Source organism: Oratosquilla oratoria, chromosome 37, assembly GCF_046742065.1.
Source record: "Oratosquilla oratoria isolate Oo_2021 chromosome 37, ASM4674206v1, whole genome shotgun sequence".
In the NCBI taxonomy this organism is placed as follows: Eukaryota; Metazoa; Arthropoda; class Malacostraca; order Stomatopoda; family Squillidae; genus Oratosquilla; species Oratosquilla oratoria.
The window spans coordinates 30,194,256-30,209,835 of NC_134813.1; the positions used below are offsets into that span (position 1 = coordinate 30,194,256).

Sequence of the window (15,580 nt, forward strand, 5' to 3'; positions counted from 1 at the left end):
TATACACTCATTTATGAATGAATAATTTTTTCACCTAAATGGCATTCTTACGGAAATCAACGCGATGGGTACCTGCAATGGACAGTAGGTGGACGTCAGAGGGAATCATCTCCCGGTTGCCTCTATTCAAAACCCACCGACATCTCTCATTTCAACCAGGTACAGACCCGAGAGGCTGGCACCCGGTCTCGGGAAGGGTTCAAGGCCTTTATCAACTTGAACAGCATTTCCCTCCATCTCACAACCGGTGACCGATCCCCTCCTAATGCAACACGGAAAACGGTGAGGCGTTTCTTTCCAGAGAGGCCTGTGGGAGAGCCAGAGGACCGTGTGTGGATATAATATGTGTGAGAGGGGGTATGGGTGTGAGTGTGGTTGTGTGTCTGCGCGCGCTCGTAGGCAGTCGGTAAATTTGTCTCGGCAAAGATCTTACGTAAGAGGCACTTCGCTGCGACCGAAGGCGCCACCTTTGCCCTATGTGGTCGGACTCTCACGGCTGGCGGCAACCACAAATGGGGATAGAACCGAGGCCTTTGAGGTCAAGAGATGGACTTCAAGTCGACATCACGAGAGCAACACTGAAAGAAGAGAGAAGAGAAATGGGGGTCTAGAGGAAGAGAGGCAATGGAATGACGTGGTAGATCTGTTCTGAAGTCAGGAGAGGATAGAAGAAGGAAGAGGAGGAAGAGGAGGAGGAGGAGGAGGAGGAGGAGGAGGAGGGGCATCGTGCCAGCTGATGTCGTCAGGAGAGGTAAGGGGCGATTGAGGGTCACGTGAAGGAAGGGTCGGAGGGGACCTGGAGGGGGTCGCCGGGGCGCCCTGATATAAGGAGGAGCCACCCTGCGGCCTTCGTCAGTCCTCCTTGATACCTGTACGGAAATCCTTCCAACACCTGAGCAACAAGTAAGCCCGCCGCCTCGGAGAGTGGTCGTTGGTTGATATAGTGACGGAGCGTGTAGCCTTAAGCGTACATAGCAATAATTGAGACGTTTTCCAGTTCTGATACACAATGGCATACTAGGGAAAGAGGGTGACACGGATCTAGACCAGAGTTCTATTCGTGGTTAGTTTTGCTCTATGGCTTTTTCTGAGTGAAACTAGTCATGGGTAGAACTCGGACCTATGTCCGTGTCTCCTTCACACCACCTACTCTCGTTTCTGTGAAGAAGTTGTTTGTGTCGGGGAAGTTGCAGAATATAGGCATATCGTTGTGTGATCCAAGAAAAAAATCATGTCATGGATGGGTAATTGCATAGGCAAAACTCTCTTCACGCACATGTGAAAAATGTACGGTAGAACTGTTCCTTAATCTTGTACATACTACCAATAACACTGCCAAACGACTGTTAGCAACTTAAAAAGGTTAGATGCAAGTTATGGAAGAGGACGATTGGGATGGGATTTCACTTGCTTTCTACTAGAGCAGTCGTTCTTAACCTTTTTCAGTGGCCGTAACCCTTGACATCTCAAAAAGAAAAAGAAAAAGAAATCTCGTACCCCCATCCACTACAAATACAATGCAAACATATGAAAAGGATTAGTGATAAAAACCTTGCTTTGCTTTCTCGTGGTAAATATACAGTGCCATTGCTCTGGCTATCATGTCTCGTACCCACCCAGGGTTCAAGGTTTCGTACCCCCTTGGGGTTACATGTGACCCCAGGTTAAGAACCACTGGGCTAGAGACCTCGATCCACTAGGTAGCACATTGAACAATTAGAAAGAGATAACTTTCTCGACACTTCCTGGCGTATAATTCTGGTGTCTGGCACCAAAGACGAAGGAAGCTGTTGTAGTAAAATGCCACGATTGAAAAACGAAATGTCTATTGTAGGAAAGAGGGCAAACGCAGAGTATGGGATCCCATATATTTGACGTTTCGCCCAGCAGGGCTTCTTCAGTAATAACCACTGCTGGGCGAAACGTCAAATATATTGGAACCCAAACTCTGCGTTTGGCCTCTTTCCTAGTGCTGTTGCAGTCGTTGCTGCTTTTACTGAAATGTCTATTGTTTACTTGTGAAGACTGCACGATCCGGCGCGTTTTTCATTCACAAAAGAATCGATACCCTGTTAATACCAGTAAACGTTGGCAAAGTGTCAAAGAAATTAGTTTCCTAACTGCACCATGAAGGACAAATGCTGATCGCAGAATGGAACTTGATGTGAAGAAACTTTAGTGGTCAACGCGGTGGCAAAAGTTCTTTCGTACTATTGCCACGCTGAAGGGGCTATCACACTAGGCTATTTTTCCTCCGACATCCTACCTCCAACCTCCATCTGAATAACTAGAATATGACTTCGATTACAGAAACCTAGACTTCTCTAAGAACATTTCAGCCATGTCTAACATTCAGATTTGCTACGTATGACGAAAAGATAATTTGATATTTGGAGACTTGAAAAATTAAGTATTGGAACCGAAGTCGTTTTTACTCAAGCGAATTCTCAACAGTCGGCGCTGCTGAACCCCGTGGACACCCAGTGTGATAACCCAAGATAGCTAGAGACTTGATACATATGTTCAAAAATATTGAAGCTTTATTACGCTAAAATGATATGGTATTTAGTTCCATTGTTAAAGTAGTTCCTTTTACTGAATTTCTACTACCGTTCTTTGTTCGCAGAAATGGGTGACTTCAACAAGGGCAAGAAGATCTATGTGCAACGCTGCGCGCAGTGCCACACAGTCGAGGCCGGAGGCAAGCACAAGACCGGACCCAACCTCAACGGCCTCTTCGGTCGCAAGACCGGCCAGGCCCCCGGCTACGCCTACACTGACGCCAACAAGGCCAAGGGCATCACCTGGGACTGGAACACCCTCGACGTCTACCTGACCAACCCGAAGAAGTACATCCCGGGAACCAAGATGGTCTTCGCGGGACTCAAGAAGAAGAACGAACGGGCAGACCTCATCAAATACCTAGAAGAATCCACAGCCTAAGCGTCCGAGTGGTGCTGGAGGAGACTTAAGACTTGAGCCAGAATTAAATGCCAAGAAGTAACATTCTTCAGCTTTTGTAGCAGATCTGCGCAGCAGACATAACCATAATGACGACTCTTCGACAGCTGATTCCATGACTTAGAGGTTCTTCGTAGAGATCTTAAGACCAAAAGAGCCCCATCGCTTGCACCCACTCGTCCTGTGATCGCTCAATCAGCAGCTGAGATTGATGCGTCGTAGGGCGTCTGAAGAGGAGCAGCAGCTTCAAGGGCGACCGACTCTTGACGAGAGACTCCCAAATGAACTCCCCCTACCCCAAGGACATCCAGAAGCTACTTCGGTCCTAATTTGTATTCCATCACACATACCATATATCTCATCAACACTTTTTCATTAAGTAAGGAGCTATGCATCTATACAGTATATGATACATGTACTAATTCCACTACATATTGTATGATAATCACTTTCATTCTTGCCACATTTCATGCCCGTCCGGATGGGTTTTCACTCAGGATTTATTTATGTCAATATAGAATAGTAAAGTTTTCATTTTGAAGAAATGCGCCATTTTTCTGTCCTAACTGAAAGAAACATCATTCTGAATATGTGAAACTCCCATTTAGCACCTGAGTCACTGGGCAGTGAGACGAGACCTCCTGGACTCCAGGTCACTTGGACAAAGACCAAGAACAAAATCTAGACGTTTGAGGACATTGGGGTCTTGGAAAGCTTCACACACTTTGCTAGTGTGTTGCAAACAGTGGTGGGTCACGTCAGGAAGCCTTCGAAGGATTGTCATTGCCCACGGTGGTGTTATGGATTCTCTCGACCAGATTATTAAATGGTGTTGTCGCTATTTATCGAGGACGACTGAGGTCCAAATCTTCAAGTCACGCTGAATGTCTTGCTGTGCGGCTGTGAGACACGGGAACTGAATCTTGATTAAATTTGATAGCGAACGGGTTATAGTAACTATCTTGATAAACTGAATTTAGCTCCTCCTTTAAAGCTGTTGGACTTGTTCTCCATTTTGTTTTGGTCTACATAGGGTCTGGATCTATCGAATCCCCTTTCATCCCGGGGGCACCCCTCAATTGAATAAAATCGTCTGGCGTCAGTTTTATTAAATTCAAATAAAAGAAAAATGTAAAAGAAATATTTCTCAGACAAAAATAAATAAATAAGTAGATAAAGGTTAATGATGATCAAAAGTTCTTCTGTTCCTTGACAGTTCAATGGCAGACGCTTTCTTATTTATATGTGACTTAAAACCTCCTTATTTGCAATATGTATCAGCAAAATACCGATAGATTTTTCCCAGCTTTACTTAAGCAACAGCGACAAAGATCTTTTTCTTTATTTCGCCAGGAACGTCAGCAAAAATTTTAGTGAAAATATTTCATCCAGATCTCCTGTGAGGTAGTACCTAGTCGTCAACATCTAGGGTCCAAAACCATAGCTGACCTTTGTCTTTGTTGGTCAATATATTTTCTTGAAATTAAGGAGGACTGGACTATGGACTACCTAGAAAAGACCATCCCGCCAGTGCGGGATCGGTAATTGTAGGAGGGGAAGAGATGCTTGTATGAAAATGAAAAGATAGTTGTGTATGAAGGAGGACTATTGCCACCGGGCGTTTTTAAGGATATTCATTGCGTGATGTCATGACTTAGGAGGACTGGCGAAGGCTGCAGAGAGCTGCCCCTTATATCAAGGCGCCCTCCTACCCCACCCCGATTCCTCTCCTTCCTTCACGTGACCCCAACAATCGCTTTTTACCTCTCCTAACGTCAGTTGGCACCTCCTCCTCCTCCTCCTCCTCTCCTGACCAGGGAAGCCTCTTCCTCCCATGAAGGCATCATGTCCCTTTGGTTCTCTTTCTTCTTCAGTTTCTCCTCTCCTCTCTCCATTCCCGAATCTCACTCCAGATACGTATACCTTCTGTACTTCCTTCCTAATTTTCTATTTTACATTTCCCGCTAAAATGTCTTCATACAACCTACTTTCTTGTCATCATTTCTCTCCTTTATGTGCTTCTTGAGTCGGCAGGTAGGGCATTCGGGCCCAACCGTGGGGGATTCGAACCCGATCCAGCGTACATTTCAACTGCCACATTACCTGAAACTAATTCATTTAATTTTCGTCATAACTGTGCGTTATACGAACAAATGCAAATGAATGGATAAACATGTGATAAAACAGTTTGGCAAGTACCTTCCGTGCTAAAAGTATTTCAAATGAATAAGATTTGTCCATTCGACCTTTTGCAAACGATTTTATTTTTTTCAATCATTTCTATTTATTTATTTATTTATTTATTTATATTTTTTTTTTTTGCATACGAAATAAGTCTTAGATAACATTCATACTCGATCTTGTAATCTATATATTCTTTTTATGGCAAATATGCCTTCTTTATAACTGTTTTTTTCTCTGTGAAAATATTCCCCAAGACCAAAAGATGAAGAAAATACGGTGTTAGCCATATTCCTTCCCTTCCACATATACCGTAAAAAAAAAAAAAAAAAAAAAAAAAAAAAATATATATATATATATTTATAAATAAATAAATAAATAGATATATACATATATATAAAAATATATATATATATATATATATATTTATATATAAATATACATATATATTCTGCTGGTAATTTGATTGCTAAGATCAGTCTTTGACAGAGCCTCCCTTTGAAACATGTCATTCTTGTGCATCAAATATATTTGTGAGTCAACCATACACGTTGAAATGCACGGACATGTCCTCCAATGGGGGCTGGAATTATCTTTCAGGAAAAGGTAATTCCTAATGGAGCTCTCTCTAAGTGTATCTTCATATTTGCTCTCCTTGACAATATTACAACTGGGAAGCCACCATGTTGAAATGAATAATGTTGCTCTTGCCATTATAGACTTACAGAATGTTTCAAACTACACACTCACTTATGAATTAATAATTTTTCACCTAATTGGCATTCTTACGGAAATCAACGCAATGGGTACCTGCAATGGACAGTAGGTGGACGTCAGAGGGAATCATCTCCCGGTTGCCTCTATTCAACACCCACCGACATCTCTCATTTCAACCAGGTGCAGACCCGAGAGGCTGGCACCCGGTCTCGGGAAGGGTTCAAGGCCTTTATAAACTTGAACAGCATTTCCCTCCATCTCACAACCGGTGACTGATCCCCTCCTAATGCAACACAGAAAACGGTGAGGCGTTTCTTTCCAGAGAGACCTGTGGGAGAGCCAGATGACCGTTGCCAGCCGCTGTGAGGCTGCGGGTTTCCAGTCCGCTGAAGCTATCAGTTGTTTTAAGAAACGGCTGGACGAATTTATGGATGGGGATGACAGGTGGCAATGGACATGGAACTGCCTAGTGTAGGCCTTATAGTCTCTTGCAGTCTTCTTCATTCTTATGTTCTTATGTTAACTTATGGGAATGATTATCACTACCCATTTGTTCTCAATACTTTTAAGGCTAAAGATAGCTGTTTCTTCCAAATGTAACTTTTATGATTCTAGTTTACATAAATAGATTCTAAATGAAACCCACCCGGATGGGTATGACATGTGGAAAGAAGGATGGTGATTATTATACATTATGCAACAAGACTAGAATGATATACATTACGTTGTACGTGATTGCCTGCCCGTCTACTCTAAGGCAGGGTACTGATGAGGTTTGAAACAAGAGGGGATATACATACATATGTATATATATATATATCTACAGTGGAATATTAAATTAGGTTTTAATTTACTCCACGTTGTCAAAGGGGAGTTCTTGTGGAAGTCCGTCATCAACGGTCGGTCGTCCTGGAAGATGCTTCTCCTCAGACGTCCTCCTCGATAGCTCAACCTCAGCTGCTGATTGGGCGATCATTGGACGCGAAGGAGAGGAGCAACGGGTTTGTTTTAGTCCTCGGGTCTCCAGGAGGTACTCAAGGGCAACGTGACTCGTGTGACTAAGTGCCACCTGAGTCAGCAATGCTGGAGAGGTCCAACTGAGAGCCTCGAGTCACCTCGGCCACACGAACAATTAGGCCGTAGACTCCTGGAGGTACTTGATGAGGTCTGCCCGCTCGTTCTTCTTCTTGAGTCCCGCGAAGACCATCTTGGTCCCCGGGATGTACTTCTTCGGGTTGGTCAGGTAGACGTCGAGGGTGCAGCAGTCCCATACGACGCCCTTGGACTTGTTGGCTTCGGTGTAGGTGAAGCCAGCGGCTTGACCACTCTTCCTGCCGAAGAGGCCGTTGAGGTTGGGTCCGGTCTTATGCTTGCCTCCGGCCTCGACCGTGTGGCACTGCGCGCAGCGCTGCACGAAGAGCTTCTTGCCCTTGTCGAAGTCACCCATCTCTGCGAACAAAGAATAATGTTACCGAAATCATAGAAAATATCTTAGGGCCCAGTCACACCAAGCTTACGACCAGTTTCCGACCACCGGCGACCAGGTGGTCGCCGACCAGTTGCAGGTAGTCTTTAGAAGTCGCTTGTAGTCGGTAACAAGGTCGTAGCTGGTCGGCCGAGCAAGACTGATCTCCGATGGTTGTCGATGTTACATAGAAAACCACCTGCGACCAATTTGGACGGCAGAGATTCCTCCGGAGGTCGTCTACCGGACGAAGGTTGGTCGAACACCGGTGGCGGTTTTGTGTCGCCGACCGATCGCTTGATTTTCGGTCGAAGGTGGTCGGAACCAGGTCGTAAGATTGGTGTAACTGGGGCTTTAAGCAAATGCATGGATGTTCATCACTGAAAACATTTATTTGCCATTATCCAAGGTGTGACTTAATACACCCATCACAAGTCAACAACCATGCATATCTATAATTTTGGCTGAAATGATATGAACAAATACCACTGAAGGTGCTTCACGGCTAAGTCTAACTGTTCATGTCACTGAGAATTAATTTGATCGAATGAACTTTGTGCCAAGTACAGAACCCTTGCAAGACACACATTGAATAATGTATTTCTATGAAGTGTGATTTGTCTGACAAGTGGGATATTCCAGGCAATAGTGCCCATTGTGTCTTGCGTGATGCTGGAGTAGGTATGAAAAAGGCTCTTTTGCTCTCAGGTTTGAATAATATAGATTTCACTGTACATAATACACAGTTTGTTGTGGAAAGCTGGATGGTTGCAAAGGAAGAAAGTGTTTATATAATTCGCAAATGCCGCTCAGTTACTTCTCATTTTCGTCACTCAACAATGACTCAAAAGAAACCTAAAAATATTCAGGACCGACTGCAGGACCCCTTGCTCAGTAATGAGGATGATTTTCCTCCAAGGTGAAACATTACTTTGCACATACTGAAAAAGGTTCAGGAAATTAATGAGCCCATATGCATGTGTGTTGCAACTAACTTCAAGACAGAAAATCAGAGACACTTGTTGGATGATAATAGAAGAATGAGAAAGAAAAAAGTAGCTCTTCCTGCTCCATCAGTCATACGAGTATAGTACCTCCTCTAATTTCCCTGAAAACCATCTTCCAACCAAACTTACGACCATGCGTAGTGCAACTGTTCGGCACAAAGAGAAAATGTGTTTTCTGCAGCTACGCGGGAGACGTGGGCCAGACCAACACTAAAAGTGAAGCAGGAGGCAAAGTTTCTTATCAATCTTCGGACGAAACAAGAAACATGCAATGAACGCTGTATCAGAGACAACACTCACTACATTTTGCCTAATGGTGTTGGGTAGGTAATGAATTTGATTTGGAAGTGGGTAGAAACAACTTCGCCAGCCGTGTAGTTAATGAATGGAATAAACTTCCTGCAGAGGCAGTGCAATGTAGTTCAGTTCGAAGCTTTAAGATTCATTTAGATAAACACCTAAGCAAGATGCAGTAATGCCTGCAATTTATTTTATATTGTTTTTGTTATTACTAATATTTATTATTTATCATTATTTATGTCAATTTATTATTATTTACTATTTATCTGTTTATTATTTAACTTTACCTATTTATTTATTTTATTTATTATTATTTATATTATTATAATTTTTATTTATTTATCTATCATTATCATACATTTTTCGCATTCGATCTAGTTATGGACTGAAAGGTCTCCTCCTTTGTAATCCTTAATTCATCTGGCTGAGTGAGTTAGAGCGTCGCTACTTGCGGCGGAGGTCGAGGTGACCTAGGGCATGGTTTATCAAACCCCACGCTGGAAAGTCCTCTGTAAGGGGAACCGCCTTAGTCTCCTGATGAGGGAGTTCGCGACGATAAACCGAACCATCATAATTATTGTTTATGTAGTCTGTGTGTTATTGGGGACAACCAAAACTGACCCACTCAGAGGTCGTGCTGGTGCTATCTGGCACCTAGTTCGTAGTAAAAAAAAGGCTGTGGCTCATGGCGTTGTTTTATGAATGAACCTTGGCAACCTTGAACTTGTTCTGATCCCATACCACATTCCTCTGAATAAATGTAACGAAACAAACCAAACCATGTTATGTTGGTATCACGATATTTAGTGTAGTATAATCGACTACCCTCTGAGCCTCCACTTTGTAATTAGTTTCTAAATAGATGAAGGACCCAGATATGGGACCAAAGTTGAGAATCTAAGCATAGTAGAAATGTTTAGATGGTCGGGTAAGTTGTACGGTAGTGGCTACGTCGTTCTAGTATTCCATACATAGATCCGAGGACGTTAGAATTATCATGCTATGGATACGTGAACCTGTGCAATCGGAAAGACTGGACTCCCTTTTGATACAACCTCATTCCGGCGACACCCGATGATTCTCCAAAGGCACTTGATACCAGAGACCTCAAGACGCCTCTTGTAAGTATTCGGTGGCCATGTCTCAAAGCCGCACACGACGGGGAGCACAGGCGATTTTAAGAGGATCTTGGTCCATTCAACTCTAGTTGAGTCCATAACATCAATGGGGAATGCCAAATTCCCGAAGGATTTCTTGATATGACCCGCCACTGTTATGCACTGCACTAACGAGGTATATGAAGGTTTCCAAGACCTCAAAATCCTCGCTATATGCATGGACAGACTGAATTATGTCGTCCAGTAAGATTCCAAAACCTGAAGACGAGTCTCAGAAGGCTCGCCCGCCATGATCCAAGGGTTACTATCAGATCACCCAACGATCCCGCAAGAAGTACATCATGTATGGCTAAGACAGAGTCCGTGACCTTGGTGTTACGAATAGAGGCTCCGCAGTGACACTGATCGACAACTCTGTTCAGTATCCAGCCCGTGCAGGAGTTGAACATTGTTGGGGGAAGGGACGCACTTCTGAAGTAACAGGAAAGAATCTGGACACACCTCCACACCTTACATCATTCTCTGTCCCAAAGCACAGGCCAAACATCAGGTCATTAACCCTCGTAGAAGATCCCGGACCCAGCTCACGATGCACCGAATCAAACGCCCTCTTGAGATCGACTAAAGTTGCAAGCAATCCCTGTTGAAATTATCTTCGGCGCTTTGGGATCCGATCAGTCGTTGACTTCGGGAGGTTCAAGTCTCTACTCCAGCAGCTGGTAGCGAACCTGCGACAGCAGCGGATGAGGGAGCGCCTTGCCAGGCACAATAACCAATGATTGTAGCCGTCCTGCCAATGTTCTCCCCTCTTCCTTTCACGAATGGCCAATCCCCTTTTTCTAGTCAGACGGAAGGTTGCGAAGTCACTTTTAACAGATCTGACCCTGGGCTAAGCCAGATCTCTTTGTTCAGCTGCGGCAAGGTCAATGTAGTGAGGGGGCTTCAACAAATTCACTTCGTTACGAAGTAATTTTTTTTTACAATTATATTCTGGCTATCGCCTGACGGTTTTATTTAGTTAATTTTGTTTTATTTATTTTCAGGAATGGCATCAAAACGACTCATTACGGTTCATCCATTTTCGTCACGACTTGTGTGAAGATGGAGTCTTCTCTTGTAAAGAAAACGACGAATGTCCTGAGTTGAAAATCTGTGCTATGGTATATAATCTTTCTCATCGATCACTTCCATAAAACAGGCACCTTCAGTATCAATCACATCACCATATATTTTACTGTCCACGGACTACGAGAGACAATGGGTAACAGTCCTTTTCGGGTATTTTCTTTCTTCATTTCAGAATATAGCGTAAATACGCAGTGCATGTTTTAATTTCCTCATATACATAAACACAGTTCATAATCATATTGCTGGCCTATACAATATGATGATAACAGGACAAAAAAAAAGTGGTTCGGACATATATTTAGATCAGAACGCACCGAGCAATACAGACGATTGGGCCGTTTTGCAAAACGAAGCTTCGAGAAGACGCGTCGACTCGACTAGCGGGGAGAATGACCAGACGACGACGCTCTAGGACATCTCAGTAAAAGAGAACAACAACCACTTTTTTCTATGAGAATAACATTCACTGGCTAAATCTCTTCGAAGCGAACTTACTTGTATCTCTGTTGCTGGAACGAATCCGGTCTAAAGTATGAAACACAACTGGCAAGCACGGCCGGTGTGGCGTCTTATATTAAGACGGCCTAACACTACTGCCTACCCTCCGGCCTTGCCTGCAGATGCTTGAATTAAGCACCCGTGCATGTGACGGAAGGCATTGGCAAAGTGCCCCTAGGGCACGCAAGCACCAGTCATTCCCTTGTCTGACCTTGCAACGTCTCTCGCCTTCATCATCCGACGACAACTACTTCGAAACGGTCTTTCATCGGTTTTCATAATATATTTTATTCAGTTGTCCCCCGTTCAATCAAATTCGTTAGTGACCAATCTTTCCTTGTGATTTCCTCTTCATCGACTTCGCCTCACCGTGACCTTGCAACGTGGCTCCATCAACGTTGCATTCTTCTTGTATCTGTACCCTCCCTCACCCCACTCCACCCAAAACTGTTTTCCCTTTCCTCTTGTCCTTCCTTTTTTTTCCAAACCCCTCCCCCCCACCTCCCGGCCAACCACAAACTCTGAAGAGAAGGTCTTTGTGAAATAAATCTTTAACGGTCTTACTCAAACTGGGAGTGCCACAGAGATACACGAAACAGACTAATGTCACTATGAATGATGGGGACAGTGCCAATGCTGTGCTTGGACGCAGTCCCAGTGCCACAAAGAGATGAATAAAGCTGTTTGGCGGGAATAGGAATCAAAGTGGAAGTCCTACTCTGCACGGAAGGCTTTATATTTCGTCTCCAGTAACCAGCGCTTCTACCCTTAAAAACAATGTCACCCCAAAGAGGTGAAATCTTAGGTCAAGGAGATTTCGGGAGGGATGTAGGAAGAATGGATAGTACAAGTTAAATAGATCGGCATTCTTCTTTGAGAGGAAAGTAGTCTCCAATCACAAAATAATAATACGTGCCTCTGATCCGCAGGGGTACCACACGAAAGGGGTTAAACAGCTTTTACTACGGTGACGTAATTAATTCTGGAATGCAGCCTTTCTCCAACGATTATTAAAAAGATAAATAATCCTTTAAATTCCTGAGGTCCTGCAGTGGCCCATCAAGGCTGGACACTTGCATTTTAGCCTATGACAGGTGGTATTCAGTTCCCACCTGAGAGGTAGACGCTCTACCAATTCGAATTCTCAATGCCACCGATGCGTGGCCTTCTGAAAAAAAAAAAAAAAAAAACGACATGACGTCACTGCTGTCATAACCCAGCAGGAGGCATAGGCGCCTAGAATAGTGCATGATGCTGGCAGATGACGACACGCCGGCACTAGTGTGCATGACACTTTGACTTTGGCCTGGGAATGTGGAGAGCTGCATGAGAGGCATAGACGGAAGGCGACGGTGACTGACTCGACGCGATGCAACGGTCAAATTTGAACGCGAAGATTAACCGACCGCCGCGCCGTAACGGTCAAAGGCGAAGATCCACGGCTGATTTCAAACAGGAAGGTTAAACGGTCAATTCTGAACGTGAAAACGGTCGAATTCGAGTCTTGCGAAAAGCAAGTCGGTTTTTCGGTCTTTTGATAAATTTGACAAAACTTGATCGAACCTGTCGATAGTTGTTAGGAGTGTGATGGGCAGGTGTCTGCATGGAAGCTTGTTCTGAGAAACCGTGAGTACTGGCGCCGGTGAATAAGTGAAGTATCGTGATCCCTAAACAGCTGAACAAACTCCCAATGGTTGAATATCGGCCATTACGAATCCAACATGGCGTATCGTCTCATTTCGTCCCGTTCTCTACAAACTTCCTCCATACAATCAAACGGACATGTTCACACCCTCGTGGCGCAGTGGTTAGAGTTCTCGCGTGCCACTACGGTGGTCCGGGTTTGAATCCCGCCTAGGGCTGAAATAATTTCAGTATCGCTGTGCTGCGGGTTGTTACTCCAACTCTCGTGGGCGGGGAGTTGGGTGTGTGTGTGCGTGTAAGGTCACAGCATTAACCATAGATCGGTCATACAAGCTCTGAGCTCTCATCCGGGAGGTTAATAACTGTTGATCACGAGTCCATGGTGAATCACACCTAACGTTCCGTCGACGTCACAGCACCGGAGTGGAAAACTGTTCCACTGGACCCTATTATGTCAAGCGTGGCAACGATTTTGACCTTAAACAACGATTTCTGAGGTGATAAGCAATATACATAGAGTGACGAGGACCTCTGGATATATTACTATCACAGAATAAAATTACTATCATAGAAGAAAATTTTTCAACACCAAAAAATAGGTAGAAGTAACAGTTTTAAACAAAATTATAACTTTGTTGCTTTTATTGATAAAAAATAACATTTCGTTGGAATCTGTTTCAACTGTGTAATGTAAAAACAACTAACAAATCTCTAAGAGAAAATACAAACAGATAAGAACAATGTCGGAGCAGTGAAAAGATAAACAGAGAATCCTGAAAGACTTTGGAGCACTGACGACACAGAGTCAACTGACCTAAATTAAAATCAGTAAATGTGCGAAAACATTGGCGTCCTGACGTCACACCTGCGAAGGATGACGTCAAGGCTGCACTTGTCTACGTCACGCTTGGAGAACATAAGCCAAACGCTCCCTTCTGCACTCGAAACAGTATAACTGCTCAGTACAAAAATGTGAATCATATCATATACATAAATATCACAAATGAATCAGTGTGTTTCCTTTTCCTCTTCCATTCTTTCCCGCTGTCATAACTAGCACCATATCTAAGTTGTCCTCCGTTTTCTACCATTTAATAACTGAGCCTCAATTGTGCCCTCCTGCTATCTACTCCACATCCATCTCATCCTCGTTCTCATCAATTACAAGTCGGGGCGAGTAATCCGTATCCTCCTCCTCCTCTTCTTCTTTCACCTGTACCTTCTCTTCCGTCTTCTTCTCCACCTCTTTCTTCCCCTCCTTCTCCTCCTCGTCTTCCTCAGACCCTGGCTCCTCCACGGAAGCCACCACAAACTCTTCTGGTCCCGATTCCCGCTGCGTACTCTTCAGCACGACCTCCTCCGCCCTCTCGATCTTCAGCTTGGTGTCGATCCCGACCGAGGCCAGCTCGGCCACGAGGTACTTGAAGGCGTAGGGCAGGTGGAGCTTCCTGATGGGGGCCTGGGAACCGCAGACGCCACACTCAGGGAGCTTCCCGTAGGTCTTCCGAGATCCGGTGTTGGCGCGGATCACCACGGATAGGAGGCCTCCGCAGCTCTCACAAACCCACTCCTGCACAAGAAAAAGAAAGGAAACAAATACATTTATGTTGAAAAAGGTGGGAAAAGAGAGTCACGGGTCTCGTTCCGAGTTTATGTGGCTTCTTCAGAAGCTACAAGCGAAACCGGTCAACTTGTCACAATGTCTCAAATGCATATATATATATATATATATATATATATATATACTGTATATATATATATATGCAAAGAAATCACAAAACACACGTGATGAACTATTTTTGCAGAAACCACAGGGAATTTGAAAAAAAAAAAAAAAAAACAGATACCGAACGTTTATGTTCGTGTGCGACTAATCACTGACTTAGCCAAACGTTCCAGTCCAGCGTTTCTCAACCAAGGTTCCCCGGAAGCCTAAGGTTCCGCAAAAGGTCCCTAAAGGTTCCGCGAGAACAAGTGAGATAAGCTAATGCACTTTTTATTTTCTATTCAATTTCATATACGTGATATAATTAAACACGCACGACATATTCTTGGTTATTGTAGTAATGTAATATAGACATCATCCTATCTAACCTATCATTACGATGAAAATAAAATGAGAAAGATATGGTATACGTTTTTTTTTGTTTTTTTTTTGGCGCAGGCATTCCTTGAGACGTGCAATTTATTTTAAAGGTTACGCAAGGGTAAAAAGGTTAAGAAACGCTGCGTTACAAGACGACGTTCTCTAAATACTTCATTCTGGTTGGCGCCAGGGGGAAGGCGAAGAACATTTCCTAATACTGAACCCACCCACTGCTTGAGTTCGAGGCAATGCAGCTAGACACAGAAACGTTCTCTATACATTTCATTCTGGCTTAGACCAAGCGATTCTATTCAAAACAAGAACGTGATCAGTAGACTTCTCCTTGTCTGATTAATACGCGGGAAGCACTTCCTCTAGGCTCCGCCATTAATACATAAGGTTCTGTCCCAAAGCTGAGGACGACACCGACTCGCCCAGAATAAACCTCCATGACGTCACCGCTGATGACGTCACT

At 43.9% G+C, this 15,580-nt stretch overlaps 3 protein-coding genes across 6 annotated transcripts in view; 1 reads left to right on the forward strand and 2 right to left on the reverse strand.

Moving 5' to 3' along the window:
- The first annotated feature begins 678 nt into the window (after window positions 1–678).
- LOC143019468 (cytochrome c-like) lies at window positions 679–5,258 on the forward strand. The gene is made up of 2 exons (XM_076175105.1): window positions 679–903; window positions 2,627–5,258. Exon 2 carries the CDS (start codon window positions 2,629–2,631, stop codon window positions 2,941–2,943), a length of 315 nt encoding a protein of 104 aa, XP_076031220.1. The 5' UTR covers window positions 679–903; window positions 2,627–2,628; the 3' UTR covers window positions 2,944–5,258.
- A 1,185-nt stretch (window positions 5,259–6,443) lies between these two features.
- LOC143019615 (cytochrome c-like) lies at window positions 6,444–11,531 on the reverse strand. 4 transcript variants are annotated; one of them, XM_076175415.1, is made up of 2 exons: window positions 11,373–11,531; window positions 6,444–7,308 (listed from the first exon to the last, which is right to left on the reverse strand). In XM_076175415.1, exon 2 carries the CDS (start codon window positions 7,304–7,306, stop codon window positions 6,992–6,994), a length of 315 nt encoding a protein of 104 aa, XP_076031530.1. In that variant the 5' UTR covers window positions 7,307–7,308; window positions 11,373–11,531; the 3' UTR covers window positions 6,444–6,991. The 4 variants fall into 4 exon arrangements, with proteins under 4 accessions (XP_076031530.1, XP_076031531.1, XP_076031529.1 ...); XM_076175416.1 differs by lacking the exon at window positions 11,373–11,531 and adding an exon at window positions 11,192–11,328; XM_076175414.1 differs by lacking the exon at window positions 11,373–11,531 and adding an exon at window positions 10,251–10,708.
- A 2,091-nt stretch (window positions 11,532–13,622) lies between these two features.
- The window catches only part of Polr1B (RNA polymerase I subunit Rpl135), a 58,510-nt gene continuing 56,552 nt past the window's right edge, over window positions 13,623–15,580 (reverse strand). Inside the window, exon 23 of the mRNA XM_076175418.1 lies at window positions 13,623–14,589. Within this exon, the coding sequence (XP_076031533.1) occupies window positions 14,146–14,589 (444 nt within the window). The 3' untranslated portion in view covers window positions 13,623–14,145. The remainder of the gene's footprint in view (window positions 14,590–15,580) is intronic.

Bases quoted from the DNA above. Each gene is read 5' to 3' on its own strand.
- LOC143019468 (XM_076175105.1), top strand. From the start codon at position 2,629: ATGGGTGACTTCAACAAGGGCAAGAAGATCTATGTGCAACGCTGCGCG.
- LOC143019615 (XM_076175414.1), bottom strand. From the start codon at position 10,296: ATGTTTGGCCTGTGCTTTGGGACAGAGAATGATGTAAGGTGTGGAG. The intron at 7,309-10,250 runs GTGTGTCCAGAT...CTTTGTTCGCAG, and splicing joins GAATGATGTAAGGTGTGGAG to AGATGGGTGACTTCGACAAG.